The 16,041-nt window shown below is 43.5% G+C and overlaps 1 protein-coding gene across 5 annotated transcripts; it reads right to left on the reverse strand.

The window, feature by feature from the left end:
* Positions 1-536: 536 nt before the first annotated feature.
* LOC117395327 (cyclic AMP-responsive element-binding protein 3-like protein 4) lies at positions 537-15,940 on the reverse strand. 5 transcript variants are annotated; one of them, XM_033994184.3, is made up of 10 exons: positions 15,831-15,940; positions 12,400-12,543; positions 11,506-11,791; positions 10,731-10,861; positions 9,600-9,689; positions 7,508-7,614; positions 6,668-6,736; positions 4,936-5,020; positions 4,571-4,667; positions 537-3,498 (listed from the first exon to the last, which is right to left on the reverse strand). In XM_033994184.3, exons 2-10 carry the CDS (start codon positions 12,538-12,540, stop codon positions 3,113-3,115), a joined length of 1,392 nt encoding a protein of 463 aa, XP_033850075.3. In that variant the 5' UTR covers positions 12,541-12,543; positions 15,831-15,940; the 3' UTR covers positions 537-3,112. The 5 variants fall into 5 exon arrangements, with proteins under 5 accessions (XP_033850075.3, XP_034766039.2, XP_058863778.1 ...); XM_034910148.2 differs by lacking the exon at positions 15,831-15,940 and adding an exon at positions 15,306-15,824; XM_059007795.1 differs by lacking the exon at positions 15,831-15,940 and adding an exon at positions 14,340-14,513.
* Between the last annotated feature and the right edge of the window lie 101 nt (positions 15,941-16,041).

Here is a 16,041-nt window from a genome sequence, read left to right on the forward strand (position 1 = left end):
AACAGGATCAGGCATATCCAACGCCATTTGTGGAGCGCACTTAGTACTGAATACATTGCGGCGATGCTGTAATATAAAGTGACTGACTGTTATTTATGTGAATTAATGCTTGATTATGTCAATAAACATTTTGTCAGGGAAAGCGTGAACACGTTAAAATCATTGCGAGTGCGCTGTTAAAGTGCTCTACGGGCTCCAGAAATGTCTCCACTGTTTAGTAACTCCGTCCACTTGGGACATCATTTTACTGTCGTTTTTTTTTTTTTATATCGTCCTATCTCAAAACGAAACCTAAGCTGTGAACTCTGTCACATGATGAGAGGCGTAACTTGAGGCAATCGTAGTTCCGTAGTATCCTACACCACATACATACGTCTTTGGAAAGACCCGAATCTGCTTTTTAAACAAGCCATGAACCATGTAGGTGGCTTTTATGGTGCCTGAGTAATATGTGCGTAACCTAAATGAATGGGGCTGAGTTTCAAGAGTTAAAGCGAAAGTCACCGCTTGCAAAACAACACTTAGACTTAATATCGTTTTTTTTTGTTTTCAAAACCGTTTACTTATACTGCAGTGTACTGAGTTTCTATAATGTTTAAGAAAGCGGCCGAGAATCACGTACGAGAGAATAAAGTCTCGCGGCACTTAAAATATCCAGCACTACTTTTAATTATTTATTTTCGGCTCATAGTGCTTTTGTTACTGACAGCCACTTCTTTAGAGATTGTTGAAGCGTTACAGGCATTCTACATTGGATGAAAAATACAGTAGTTTGGTGTCTAAAATAACTGCAAAATTATTTTGCCCCCATCTTCAAACACTTTTTTTCTTTGGGCTTTGTTCCCAAAAGCAAACAATCGTTTATACCACGTATATGTGTTGCAAACGTGCCTATGCCTTTAAGTGCGAAGCAGACCCCACCAGAAGCTGCACTTCCAAGATTGCTAGTTAAGCTGTAGTTTCACGTGGGGCTTTGGGAAACACTGGAAGATCGATCAAAAGCAGCTGCAGTGGATCATAATTAGCATCTTCAAACCCCTAGTACTACTGTTATTGGGAAACTGCTCCCTGGACTGGAGGGAGCACCCTTTCTCTTAGGGGGTGAGGGAGCAGTTTAGACTCCATGCCTCAAGCCTGCCCTGGGCTGAAGGCAGCAGTTCAGTCTCCCTGCCTCAAGCCTGCCCTGGGCTGAAGGGAGCAGTTCAGTCTCCCTGCCTCAAGCCTGCCCTGGGCTGAAGGGAGCAGTTCAGTCTCCCTGCCTCAAGCCTGCCCTGGGCTGAAGGGAGCAGTTCAGTCTCCATGCCTCAAGCCTGCCCTGGGCTGAAGGGAGCAGTTCAGACTCCATGCCTCAAGCCTGCCCTGGGCTGAAGGGAGCAGTTCAGACTCCATGCCTCAAGCCTGCCCTGGGCTGAAGGGAGCAGTTCAGACTCCATGCCTCAAGCCTGCCCTGGGCTGAAGGGAGCAGTTCAGTCTCCACCCAATTTAGGAACAGAGATGGAACAGACACTTCTACCTAGATCTTTTTTCCCCTTTAATATATAAATACAAGAAAATAAAAATAAGAAAACATCAAATCAGATCATACTGCTTTGCAGTGTTCATTATTAATACGCTTATAGTGAAAATCTGCCTGCAAAAGAAAACAGTGGTCAGCTCAATACTGGATCTGCAAGTATTCTTTTTATGCATTAAAGCCATGTCCTACAAACATGTAGCTGTGCAGCCTGTGTTGAGAGTCCAGCTTGTTTAAATGAAGGTAGTTTTAACTCTTTCTTTTGAAATCTGCTTTCCACTAATGCCATGTTTCCATCTGCACCAGGAAACCAGTCTGTGAAACTCCTCTTGTTCCCAGTATCAAACTGACGCTGCAGCCGTTTCTATCTGCAGTCTACAATTCAATTACACAAACGTATGTAGATTTGCTATTTATACTGACAGTATAATATTATCACAGCCAGCATGTTCTGTCTATTTTTTTTCTTTTTCATAAACCCCTCTCACATGTTTTGTGTTGGACGTTCATTGGGTAATTTCCACCATCAGTGTGGAGTGATTGAGTTCTGGCAGCCTGCAATCCTAACCGGGGCTGACAGACAGGCAGGCAGACAGACAGAGTCCTGATTGAAATGGATTTGATCTGCTGCTGATGGAAACAAACAAATCTGAATTCAAACCACTTTCAAGTCAGTCCCAGTGGCAGGTGGAAACATGGCTTTAGTCACTCTGTGAGCCCGACATGCATACACCCCCCTGCAGCAGTTGGATAGGGGTTATAAATGAAAGCTTCATGTTCTGCAGTAGATCCTAAAGCAAAACTAAGCAGATAACTATGTTTTAGCTATTCTAAGCTGATATTTCCAACAGGAATTAAGTGCAACAACCTTCGCTAAACTTGTAGAAAACATGTCCAACAGACGGGTTTGGTGTGCATTGACACCTTGCCAATAAATAGACCAGCAATATGTGGTTTTAATGGGGGGGGCTTCCTAGTGAAGGGACATATAATTCAGTTTGATGTATTTTATTTCTTATTTGTAGACTGTTTTAAATTTACTGAAATAACTTTTTTTTTTTTTTTTAATCAAGTGTATTCTTGTTTACACCACAGTGTAACCATAAACCTACCCGCCTGCAACACTGCCCCCACTGAATGTAAGAAATACCACATTTGTTCTACCGATGTAGTATTTGTGACATCCACTGGGGGGCAGTGTGCTGCAGGGGGAACATCTTAATAGTTACACTCTGGTGGACTGGCTGTAGAGATAAGACATTATTGAGAGCTCTATATAGGCAACGGGTGCTGTAAACTTAATAAAAAAGTTCTCTGGGAAGTGACATCAGAAACAGAAAATAACAGAGTAAATCTGAACAAGAATATGTCTGTCAAGATATTTCAGAGCCTTATCAGGTTACCTTTTAAACCACTAATCAGTATGTACACCAACTCCAGCTGGTGGACAAGTAACACATTACAGCTCCCTCCTAATACCCAATATGAATGCTGGAAAGCAGACCGTACAGGACCTACAGAACAGCTTGAATGTTTGCAACAGACACACCAGCAGGGACTAAAAGAATAAGGTTTTCTAGACAATTCTTAAGAATGTGGTTACATTTCGTCTGCGTGGACTGGCTTGGAAGAATCAAGGCTTCTGTCACCGTGTCCTTTCACTGGCATCACATCCAGCGCCGGCTGGCTTTCTGGGTCCACAGAATCGACTGGCTCACTCGGCAAGGACACGTTTTTCAGCTTGACCTCCTGAAGGACATTGGCTTGGATAATGCCCTCTTCTTTCTTATTATTTGCATCCTCTTCGCTGCTGATTGGCTTTTGAAAGGTGATGCTGGAAGGATCCGTGTTTTCCGACTGGCCAGTGTCTGAGTTGGAGGGCGGGAGTTCTTGAAGGGATGGAATCTTGTTATCGGTGATGACATCATCTGCTGTGTCCGACATTCTAAAAGATTCTGTCTCTGTTAGAATGTTTCTCGATATCACTGGAATGAGATAACAGAAGTCAGATTTAGTATCTCCCAGTATCTCTAACTACTAGATCCACACTGCCTCTCCCCCCCCAGTATTTCACCTCTAACCACTATCCACACTGCCTCCCTCTCTGCCAGTATCTCACCTCTAACCACTATCCACACTGCCTCTCCCCCCCCAGTATTTCACCTCTAACCACTATCCACACTGCCTCCCTCTCTGCCAGTATCTCACCTCTAACCACTATCCACACTGCCTCTCCCCCCAGTATTTCACCTCTAACCACTATCCACACTGCCTCCCTCTCTGCCAGTATTTCACCTCTAACCACTATCCACACTGCCTCCCTCTCTGCCAGTATCTCACCTCTAACCACTATCCACACTGCCTCCCTCTCTGCCAGTATCTCACCTCTAACCACTATCCACACTGCCTCCCTCTCTGCCAGTATCTCACCTCTAACCACTATCCACACTGCCTCTCCCCCCCCAGTATTTCACCTCTAACCACTATCCACACTGCCTCCCTCTCTGCCAGTATCTCACCTCTAACCACTATCCACACTGCCTCCCTCTCTGCCAGTATCTCACCTCTAACCACTATCCACACTGCCTCCCCCCCCCCAGTATTTCACCTCTAACCACTATCCACACTGCCTCCCTCTCTGCCAGTATCTCACCTCTAACCACTATCCACACTGCCTGTCCCCCCCCAGTATTTCACCTCTAACCACTATCCACACTGCCTCCCTGTCTCCCACACCAGTCACTGTTCTCTTGGTGGACTAGCTCAGCACTTATAAAAGTTCACAACAGTAATTGTTCAATTTTGCTGTGCTTTTCCCATTGGATATACTGTGCATTAATATGCTTTACCATACCTCTCTGGGCTTTACAATGCTTTCACTGTGCTTTATTACATGTTTACTATGGGAAACATGTATTTGGTTTAATTTACCATTGTATGTTTTTTAATATGCTTTACCATGCTTTCAACTGTGCTTTACTACACTTGACTGTGCTTTTACTATGGGAATCTCCTATAAGGCAATGCCTGGATCGGTGTGTCGGTCGTGTTGCTCACCCCCTGCGGGTCTGTACCTCTCCTCACTGACCACAGGCTCCGAGCTGAAAGGGCTGTAACTGGGAAAGATGATCAGAGCCAGAGAGAAGATGAAGATCTGGAAAACACACCATGCATTACTATTACTACCAGTATCGATTCAGCTACTATCTGGGATTGTTAACACTGCATACAGGGATGGCAATAACACTCCTATTGCATAGCAGTTTGATCCATTCCTGCTCTTTACTACGAGTTTAAAAAGACACACCTGAACTTGTTACTTATAGACACTGTGGCTGATCAAGCTTGTAGTAAAACCTGGAGTGGGTGAAGCTGCTCTGCAACAGGAGTCTTATTTTCATCCCTGTGTATGTGTGTCTCACCAGGATACAAGTGCCAGTCTGCGCTGCCTTGGTTGAGGTCAGCTTGATGAGGGACTGCAGCCTCCTCAGCTGGGCTATGAGGGACCTGGTAATGGAAGGAAGGTACAGAGAGAAAAACAATCAGAGGGGTGCAAAAGCTCCACTTTACTGCTTCCAGTAAAAGCTGCAGCCGAGTGTAATCAGGATGACGCCCGTCCTATTTCTGATCACCTGGGGCTGGTTTTTCAAAACTTGAAATCTGCATAACAGTGATCCGGATTTTGTAATACTATATTTTGTGACAGAAATTACTTGTAATCGTAATCGTAATTATTTGGATAAATGTGATCCAGCAGCAGTGAAAAAACGGATCAAAACAATCCAGATAAAAGTAATCTCGATCACAAAATACAGGATTACAAAATCCGGATCACTGTTTTGAAATAAAAAATAAAAAAAAAACGGTCCCTGGGGTCATCTGAGTTTAAAACAGAGATGCTGTGGATGCTTTGTCAGCTGTCTGCCTTAGAAAGCACTGATGCCAGTAAGAATGCAGGGTGCATACAGGGTGTTCTAGGGGTCACAGGCACCGTGGTTAATACTGGTTTTGTCTCTAATCAAAACATAAGAGGAACAGATTCATATTTCTGTGCGGGGTGTGGCCGACCGATCCAACAAAGCATCCTGATGGGCAAAATATACAATATTGTCTCTTATAATGTCAGATTCATCGTGAAAACTGGAGGGTGCGTGGAGGACGACATGCAAAGGAAAGTGTCTGTGACATAGAGCCTCTGTGACACACTGCTTGGCCACCAGAGGGCTGTTCAATAATGTCAGCATTTAAATAGAATTGAAAACAGTGCAAAACAACAATGATGCGTGAATTAGGAGCCACCCTGTATAAAACCCATTTTCAGAAAGTATAATTTTTTACATAATAAAATATGTGTCACAAGGGTTGTTGATTTTGTTTTTGGTCCACTGATTCCTGCAGTGTTTCCAGCCTGTGTCTCTGTGACACTGTGACAGAAATACAGTGATTCTTGGTAGTAAATCTCCCTCCCGACCTGTGAGGGTGCTAAGCAGTGAGAACAGAGTTCCTTGGACAGGCTGGCCCGACAGTTCTTTCCCAGGGGTCAAGGGAAGTCGGCCAGCTAGAAAGGGGACGGAACTCCATTGCATTAACGCATTGACCCGGAAGGAAAACAAAGTGCAGTCGCAGATTGGAGGGGCGGATGCACTCGTTTACCAAGGGGTCATGTGTGACGACACGAAAGGGACGGAGAGACGCAATCTGTTCCTTCGGTTTGGTTTGTGTTGTTGAACCTGAAAGGACCCGTGAGAGACCCAGTGAATATACGTATCACGAGTGTCTTGTTTGTTATTATTAGACGACTAACACGTTCTGGAGCTGTCGCCAAGGGCCAGCACAAAACCCGAAACAGCACTGCACTACTGTCACTGATAAACCTGTATCACCCACCACGAGCACTACTGCACGCACCCAGGACTGGTGACCGTGTTTGTATATTGTGGGACAGATATTTGTGTTTATTATTTGGGACTGCAGCCCTGTTGTTATTTACTCTGTGCTCTACACATTGTTGTGTATTGCCGGGGATTATTATTTGGTCACCAGACCTGGATATAAAACAGTATAACCCTTTCCGAACTGGCTTATAATCCTCTCTGTCTGCTTCATTATGCACTGCTCCTGTACCCACTCAACCACTTTGCCACAGGCACCTACATGTTGTGTTTCTCCAGCTGGTGCACCGTCTTCTGCAGCTCCTGGTTCTGCACTGAACAAGCAGACACTCTGCAACACAGACAGCACACACCATCATGTCAAACCAGCCAGACCTGCTATTGGCAATGGTAATATGAACAAGCACCTGTACAGCTATGGCCAAACGTTTTGCATCACTCTCAAATCTTAGGATTGAGACATAATAAAAAATTTAAAACTGTATGAACATGATTCAGATCTTTTATTTAACATCATATAATCAAAGAAACTAGAAAATCATATTGCAAGTGTCTAGTGGATACCATAACAGTAGTACAATATTTTATGTTAGATTTCAAAATATCACATATTTCAATTCTTGTCATTTGTTTTGTTAAGTATATAGAAAACTACAAAGTGGTATGTAATTCAATATGTTAACTTTAAATTATTAAGTAGGTTTCATTCAACTTTAGGAAGCAAAATTAGTTCATTTTAAAGGGTGATGCAAAACATGGCTATATCTGTATATCTGCAGGGTGACAGATGAAAGTAACAGGGCCTTTGCACTACGTCGTGTTCTGTGAAAGTCAGCCATGTGTTTGTCACCATGCTCTGAGCTCCCACATAGAAGAACCCGTGTGTGTGAAAGATCACTTTTTAAGAATGCGTGTTTGTGTGGCACAGTGTGTTGTGAAATGTTGTGAGCATGTGTCTGCTTTGCTGGCATAGTGTGTTGTGAAGTGGTGTGTGCGCATGTGTCTGTCTTGCTGGGTAGGGCACAGTGTGTTGTGAAATTGTGTGTGTGCATGTCTCTGCCTTGCTGGCACAGTGTGTTGTGAAGTGGTGGCTGCTCCTAACCTGCTCTCCAGCCCGTCGATGTAATCCTTCTTCCTCCGCCGACTGTCCTGAGCAGACTGCTTGTTTCTGATCTTCCGACGCACTTTCTTCAGAATGCGCTCCTCCGCCTTCGGCAAACGACATAACCATCATCATCATCATCACTAAAATCAAGCCGCTTAATACAGACGCTTAGGGGACTAGCGCAAACTGACTTGATCGTCAAACTACTTCACGAGGGAGACGTGAGTTCCACAGCCCTTCCTCGGCACACAGCGCCTGCCCTAGTAATGTTGTTGAAGCTGACAACCTGGGATCCTTCAAGAAGCTGCTTGATGAGATTCTGGGATCAATAAGCTACTAACAACCAAACGAGCAAGAGGGGCTGAATGGCCTCCTATCGTTTGTAAACTTTCTTATTTTCTTATTCCCTCACTCACGTGTGCTTTAATGCATCATTATCATCACCAACCATCAATGCAGGACACACCTCCTCAGAATTCGGGCCACTTGAACTTGATTAAGAAAGTTTTTAGTTGCCTGCCATAGACGTGTGTAACACAGGCTAGCTCAGTCTAAGTGCCTTTATATATCAGGAGGAGCTGGCGCCAGCGAGGGAGCTGCCCCTTTGCTATCAAGCTTCCTGTAGTTTTGCTGGAGACACACAGAGCATTAGAAAAAAGTCAAACATCGCCATCCAGTGTTAGAGGGTAGAACAACAACCAGTGACAAAAGTCACTTTCTGATTAAGCACAGAAGTCTAAGATATGGATGAAAGCAGTAAGCATTACCCTATTATAAAGTTTTTTTGTATATGTGAATTCAGTATGCAGTACCTAAGCAAAAGAGGTGCATTAGTTTATGTTGATGTCTCTAGGTTATATCACTCAAAGACACCTACATCTGTACCAACAACATACTCCGCTTCTGTTTCATATTCTATTATGTGGGTAGAATTGTCTATTGTTGTAATCTTATTCTTATAAAACAACTTTGGCTGACATAACGTAACCTGTGTCTATGGCAGGCCATGACAGCTATGAACAAAAGTTTTGCATCATCCTATAGAATGAACTAATTTGGCTTCATAAAGTCGAATGAAACCTGCTGAATAATGTTACGTTAACACATTGAATTACACACCGCTTTGTAGTTTTCATTGCAAAATATCATTGCACCTGGATTATTGTTGTCTGTCTGTTCATTGATCACTGCTGCATTCCTGCACCTGCACACTGTTAACCACTTTGCCACATATGTCTACATGTTTTCTGCAGAGGATATGGCTTTCCAATGCCTTGTACACTGCTGATCCATAAGCAGGGGTTCACATAACTGGTCGCATGCAGACCAGTTAAAAAATGCAGACTTAGTAATTGTTGTATAAGATGCAAGAGTACCGTCAGTATATTTTTAACAGGAAAGCATTAATAAAGGCAGAGACGGTGCTCACGGTTTAAAGGTGAGCTATACATGCCTAATTTATGGATTAGTCCAGAAGAGTGGGGCTCTTTGTCAACAATCTCTGTGATCAAGCCCCCCCACCCCACGTCGCTCGCCCGCTCGCTGCACAAGTGAAACAAAAATAAATATATTTGTATCTTAATTTTTCGCCAGCACCTTCCTTTCGTTCCATTATTTTCTGCAATGTGTACTTGTTTGTGGACCAATGAAATAGCAACTTGTCAATACAGCCGTCTGCAAACACTAATGGGGTACGTAATGTAAAAACAACTGCTTTAATGAAACCGGGCCTTATTTTTTCAGTTTTTTTTATTTAAAAAAAATATATATATATATAAACCTCACCAACTATCACAAATGTGTTGATAGCTTAAAAAAAATGAAAGATTAAAAAACAAAACAAACAAAAAAAAAAAACATTGGGAACATTTTCTTCCTCCCGTATCTGCACTGATCACATCAATACCCCCGGGGGACTGAGTAAAAGCGGAACACCGCCAATCAGCTGAGACTTTTCATCTCTCTGAGTGTTGCGCACGGCACTAACACCCATAGGTGAAGCATCGTGCAACACTGATAACCTTCCCCAGACAGATGGATTGTGACCACATACCAAGTGTCTTTCTAAAGCAGACCATGTTAGGTGTACCTTGGTGAGAGGCAGGTTGTTGGGTAATGCAATCCCTTCTTGGTTCAACAATCTCTGCTCCTCTTCTGTCAGCATCAGATCAGGGTACAGCTGGAGAGAGAGAGAGCTAGATATTACTTTACACTGTGGCACACTGTAACGTGAATGGAACTCATTACTGTGCAGCCAGCCAAGCAAATGCACAGAAATACACACCTGGAATGGTTTGTATTCCAATTACTCAAACACTGCGTTTACTTTTTTGTGTGTTCAGGTGCTGTCACCTGTGGTTACACATGTCTATGAGAGGCAACTAGAACTGAACAGCAGCTCTTGAACTCACATAAGACTTACAAAAAATAAAAAAAAAACACAATATTTCAGTCACAGCAATAAGAACCAATTTGAAAATAAAAAAAATAAAAAAGGGACAGTAACCGAGGAATGAAACCTGAAGCTTCCTACACAGTCTGTACTGGGGGGTTTGTAACCAGAGAAATGAAACCTGAAGCTTCCTACACAGTCTGTACAGGGGGGGTTTGTAACCAGAGAAATTAAACCTGAAGCTTCCTACACAGTCTGTACAGGGGGGGTTTGTAACCAGAGAAATGAAACTTGAAGCTTCCTACACAGTCTGTACAGGGGGGTTTGAAACCAGAGAAATGAAACTTGAAGCTTCCTACACAGTCTGTACAGGGGGGTTTGAAACCAGAGAAATGAAACTTGAAGCTTCCTACACAGTCTGTACAGGGGGGTTTGAAACCAGAGAAATGAAACTTGAAGCTTCCTACACAGTCTGTACAGGGGGGTTTGAAACCAGAGAAATGAAACTTGAAGCTTCCTACACAGTCTGTACAGGGGGGTTTGAAACCAGAGAAATGAAACTTGAAGCTTCCTACACAGTCTGTACAGGGGGGTTTGAAACCAGAGAAATGAAACTTGAAGCTTCCTACACAGTCTGTACAGGGGGGTTTGAAACCAGAGAAATGAAACTTGAAGCTTCCTACACAGTCTGTACAGGAGGATTTGAAACCAGAGAAATGAAACTTGAAGCGTCTTACACAGTCTGTACAGAAGGTGTAATAATTCCTGAGTGGCATCAACGCACATGTACAGGAGTGTGACTCTGGCAGGGTTTGGTTCCCTACGTACCGGTAGCGAGCCCAGACTGCAGGGGTCGTTGGCGGTCAGTGGGCTGGTTCTCCCCGCTGCGCACACAGGGAGGGAGGGCAGCTCACTCATGATACAGCCCTGGGGAATGAGCATCTGGGAGCTCCACTCATCTGGAACACACAGCAGGGAGCGAGAGGGGCAACCGGGGGGCATTATTAGAGTTTGAGAGCATCACAGTCTTGCTAACTCCAAACTTTACCTTAACATTTAAAAAAATAAAATAAAATAAAATACCCTATGAAACTCAAAGTTCTGCAACAGCACATTTACTAGAACTATAAACTGGGCACTTGAGAGCTACAGCAGTGCGCAAGTTTATTAGAACACACCTCATTGCTTCTGTGGTTTTGCTTTGTTGTACATATGAAATCAAACCACTGGAATGGAAAACTTTCAAATAAGCATATATACACACACACTGCAGTTCAATATAACCCTGATACAGACACTGCAGTTCAATATAACCCTGATACAGACACTGCAGTTCAATATAACCCTGATAAAGACACTGCAGTTCAATATAACCCTGATACAGACACTGCAGTTCAATATAACCCTGATACAGACACTGCAGTTCAATATAACCCTGATACAGACACTGCAGTTCAATATAACCCTGATACAGACACTGCAGTTCAATATAACCCTGATAAAGACACTGCAGTTCAATATAACCCTGATACACACACTGCAGTTCAATATAACCCTGATACAGACACTGCAGTTAAAGACAGTTAAAGACACTCTCACTGACCCAGCTCTATGGATATCACATCCACGCTGCTGGATCCAGGCTCAGTCTTCACCCCATCCAGCCCGCTGATGTCATAGACAACCTGATAGAGTGTGGGTGTCGCGGTGACGACGGAAGGCACCTCTGATTGGCTAGCCCCATTGTGGGGTGGGCTGTCAGAGCGGGGGTCCTCGGAGATTCCACTGTCACTCTCTGAGGGTGACTCGAGTGCCTGATTAGAACTGTACACCTCATTTGGGTTAATGATGGAGTGCAAGACATCTTCCGATTCACTGTCGTTCAAACCCTGTGAAGAGAAAGCAGAGATAGTAACCCAGGCATTACAATCTATTAGCTCCTATCAGCACTGTCCTTACAGCACAGCAAAGTGGTATAAAGCACAGGTAAGCACAGTAACACAGTAGCAAAACATGGTAAATGATTGGTATAGCCATGGGAAAACTGCAAAATGACTGTGCAAATGTACTGTGGTGAACTTTTAAAATGGAGGTAGCATGATCACAAGAGATCCAAAAAGGAATAAATCGTTTATTAAATCAGCAAAGCTTTTATTTTATGAGCCTCAATCCTTTCCTGGCGCGTTGCCAGAGTGATGTGAAATGGCAGAACCTAATGAAACAAAACCAGTCGTCATCTTGTTTTTATACCGATAAGGTTTTCTCAATCCATGATATCACTGTGTATGATAATATGCATGTGCACGTTTTTAATTGTACAGGAATGCTTTTGAATAATAAAGTATTCTCCATTAGTGTCCATTATTACCTGTCCGATTGCTAATTGCACCTTTACAATATAGGATAAAAAAAAAATCAAAACCTTGCATGCACAACATGAACAAATACTTGGCATGTGACTGATGAGCAGTGAGGTCAGTGGGTCAGTGGTACTCACACAGTGCTGATTCATAGCCCACTCTTCCATGCCTGTCTCAGGACCCCCGTACAGGGGATCGGAGCAGACGAAGGGTCCCTCAACCCCCTCCTCCTCCTCTTCCCGTTGTCCGAAGAACACTCCCTGATTCTCTTCGTCCATCTCCTGGAGAAACAAAACAAGCAAGCTCAGCCTCCCCACAGCCATGGAACTCACACTGAACACTGCCCTTCCTGTCAGTGCAGCAGCCTGCTTATCTGTATGGGACTCACACTGAACACTGCCCCCCCCCCTGGTCAGTGCAGGTCAGTGCAGGTCAGTGCAGCAGCCTTCTTATCTGTATGGGACTCACACTGAACACTGCCCCCCTGGTCAGTGCAGGTCAGTGCAGCAGCCTGCTTATCTGTATGGGACTCACACTGAACACTGCCCCCCCTGGTCAGTGCAGCAGCCTGCTTATCTGTATGGGCCTCACACTGAACACTGCCCCCCCTCCCCTGGTCAGTGCAGGTCAGTGCAGCAGCCTGCTTATCTGTATGGGACTCACACTGAACACTGCCCCCCCCTGGTCAGTGCAGGTCAGTGCAGCAGCCTGCTTATCTGTATGGGACTCACACTGAACACTGCCCCCCCTCGTCAGTGCAGGTCAGTGCAGCAGCCTGCTTATCTGTGGAGACTGAGGCCATGTTTCCACCTGCCATGTGGAATGAATTTAAAGCGGTTTGAAATCAGACTTGTTTGTTTCCATCAGCAGCAGCAGATCAAACCCATTTCAATCAGGACTCTGTCTGTCTGTCTGTCTGTCTGTGTCAGCCCCAGTTAGGATTACAGGCTGGCAGAACCCGATCTCCTCACACTGATAGTGGAAGTTACCTAATGAACATCCAACATGAAAAGGTTTTTAATCTCTTGCTTAAAATATGTAGACAGAACATGAGTGAATATATCACACCGTCAGAGAAATGGTGAATTAATTTATAAATAGCAATTAACGGTTATTTTCCCTTGTTCCAGGTCTCAATTATCTTATCTCATTTAGTTTAACACTTTAAAGCTCTGTGTCCTTGATGTCTTACAGCCACTCGAGTGTTGTAAGTACCGTACCTAACATGAATCTTAAAAAAATAAATAAATAAATAACACATTGAACCAGTAATGAAGACAATATGAATAAACAATTAGGTAAAATGCACGCGTCTTTAAGAATTGGTAACTATGTTGTGATAGATCCTACGGTGTATGCTGTACTGTACATAAGAACCAGCTCTTTATAAGGCACATATTAGGGGTATCCACTCAAAGGGTGTAACAAATTAAACAACAATGAGAATATTATTCACCAGAATTGCTTTTCAGTTCTTCATGTATGCCCTAAAAGTCTCACAGACACATTATTCCTGAACATATAGTAACACAGGCCCTGTCTGTTTATACAGGGTGTGCACACTGGAGTTATGAAGCTCAGTAGTACTTTAAGCTTCCTGTGTGCTGATAAAGACAGGATCTTTACATCCTGGTTTAAGCAAAGCAAACAGATTAAAAGGTTTGTACAACCTTCGTCTTCACTATTTCTATCAACAGGGCTGTTGAATATTATTCTGACACATACTAGAAATAAGACCCTACATTAGGCAATACTCAGTGAAATGGTTCACGGGTCACTGTAATCTATGAAGCACAGGTGGTAGAATACTACCTCAGAACAAATGCCTGGTTACATCAAAACTGGACAAGTGCTAATAAGAACAGAAGAAAGGTTTGGGAATGAGAAAAGGCCATTTGGCCCATAAGTGCTTGTACCTTCTTATCACACCATTCTCCCCTACCAGGTGCAACTCATTTAAAAGCACACAATATAGTCTTTTTTTTTTTTTTTTTTAATGTTCCCAGTATTTTAAATACTACTACCAGGTATGCTATTCCATGCATGTTAACTCTCTGTGTAAAAAAGTGCTTCTTACCTTCTGTTCTAAACTCACTTTCACTCAGCTTCCATTCATGCCCTCTTGCTCTCTCTGTGCTCAATCTGAAGTAGTGTCTGGTTTAGCTTTATCTAGACCGTTTAATATCTAAGATATTATGAACATGTGTAAATAATCATACAGTGACATTCAGTGCAGCGCACATTGGAGTAAAAGGCATCTTGAAAGCACTTTTGTTTTAGTGACATGGGATGGCAATAAGACTCCCACTGCAAAGCAATTTGACTCATTCCTGATTTTACTACGATTTTAATAAGACACACCTGAGCTTGTTATCTATACACACTGTGGCTAATTAGGCTTGTATTAAAACCTGGAATGTGTGAAACTGCAATCAGTCTTATTTCCATCCCAGCACAGTGACACGCTGTAGGTTTGAAGGGAAGGAAGCAAGCTTTTGCCCCTACACCTGCCATGGAGGAACGCAAACCAACTGGAATATCAACAATTACTATTATTTGTTTATTTAGCAGACGTTTTTATTCAAGGTGACTTACAAGGACTAGGGTGTGTGAACTATGCATCAGCTGCAGAGTCACTTACAACAACATCTCACCCGAAAGACGGAGCACAAGGAGGTTAAGTGACTTGCTCAGGGTCAGACAGTGAGTGAGCCAGGATCTGAATTAGGGACCTCCTGATTACAAGCCCTTTTCTTTAACCACTGGACCACACAGCCTCCAACAATACATGCTTGTTAATACAGAAACGTTCACAGGAGACTAAACAATGGAAAACGTAGTAGACATTCCCTTAGAATTACTTTTTAGTGTAAAATTAAAACTTACACTTAATTTCCTTATGTGCTTTACCATACCTCTCTGGTTCCACTGTGGGAAACTTAAAGAGCTGGTACATCGTGGAAGAAAAAAAAGCCAGTCCCGTCCCTTCCCCCCCCAACTACAATAAATAATTTCAACCAAAGATAACTGGTAAACACGGTACCTTGGTTTGTTGCTTTGAGTTACTGCAAAACCGTCAGAGCTGAGGAGAGGTAATGTTTTTGTGTCCAAAGTTCTCCGAAACTGAAAACAAAATACAGTCCTCCTAGTAGCAATCCTGCCTCGTCGAAGGGCCGTGCTGAAGTTCACGGTTGTTACTGTCTTGTTGCTTTACCGATTACTGCAAAACGACTCGCTGTGTACATCACCCAAAGCTTAAAATGTTAACATATGGAACGGCGCCCCTCACTAAATACGCAATGAAGTAGGTAGGGCGTTTAGTTGCAGAGCCAGACAAACAAGAACGGCATTGTCCTGGAGGCTGGGGTAACCATTCCTCCTATTCAAACCCTCAGGGATACACCATAGGAATATGTGATTCATGTGTGTGATTTTTTGAGGCTCATTAAAAATGCAAACTGGTGATTTACTATAGTATTAGTAGCTATCTGTCATAACTTCCAAATAATATAGCCTATCACACATTACTGCGTATACCCAAATTGCACGGATTGGAAGATCCACTCACCCTACGTCTCTGCCTTCCAGGCTGGCAGTTCTTACGTCAACCACTTTGCAACCCAACAGGGTATACCGGCGTGAAAGAGACCCCCTGCGTCTGATTGGTCACTGGCAGGCAGCTCTGAACAATCGACGCGAGGCAGGCGGGACTGCAGCGCGGAGTTCGGAGGCGGTTTTGTTGTGAAGGTGGAGGGAGGGATTGCCCTTTACGCGATTGG

The sequence above is a fragment of the Acipenser ruthenus genome, chromosome 35 (assembly GCF_902713425.1).
Source record: "Acipenser ruthenus chromosome 35, fAciRut3.2 maternal haplotype, whole genome shotgun sequence".
Lineage (NCBI taxonomy): Eukaryota > Metazoa > Chordata > Actinopteri > Acipenseriformes > Acipenseridae > Acipenser > Acipenser ruthenus.

Bases quoted from the DNA above. Each gene is read 5' to 3' on its own strand.
- LOC117395327 (XM_033994184.3), bottom strand. From the start codon at position 12,540: ATGGACGAAGAGAATCAGGGAGTGTTCTTCGGACAACGGGAAGAGGAG. The intron at 10,862-11,505 runs GTCAGTGAGAGT...TGTGTGTTCCAG, and splicing joins TGTGATATCCATAGAGCTGG to ATGAGTGGAGCTCCCAGATG. The intron at 4,668-4,935 runs GTGAGACACACA...TGTGTTTTCCAG, and splicing joins AGACTGGCACTTGTATCCTG to ATCTTCATCTTCTCTCTGGC.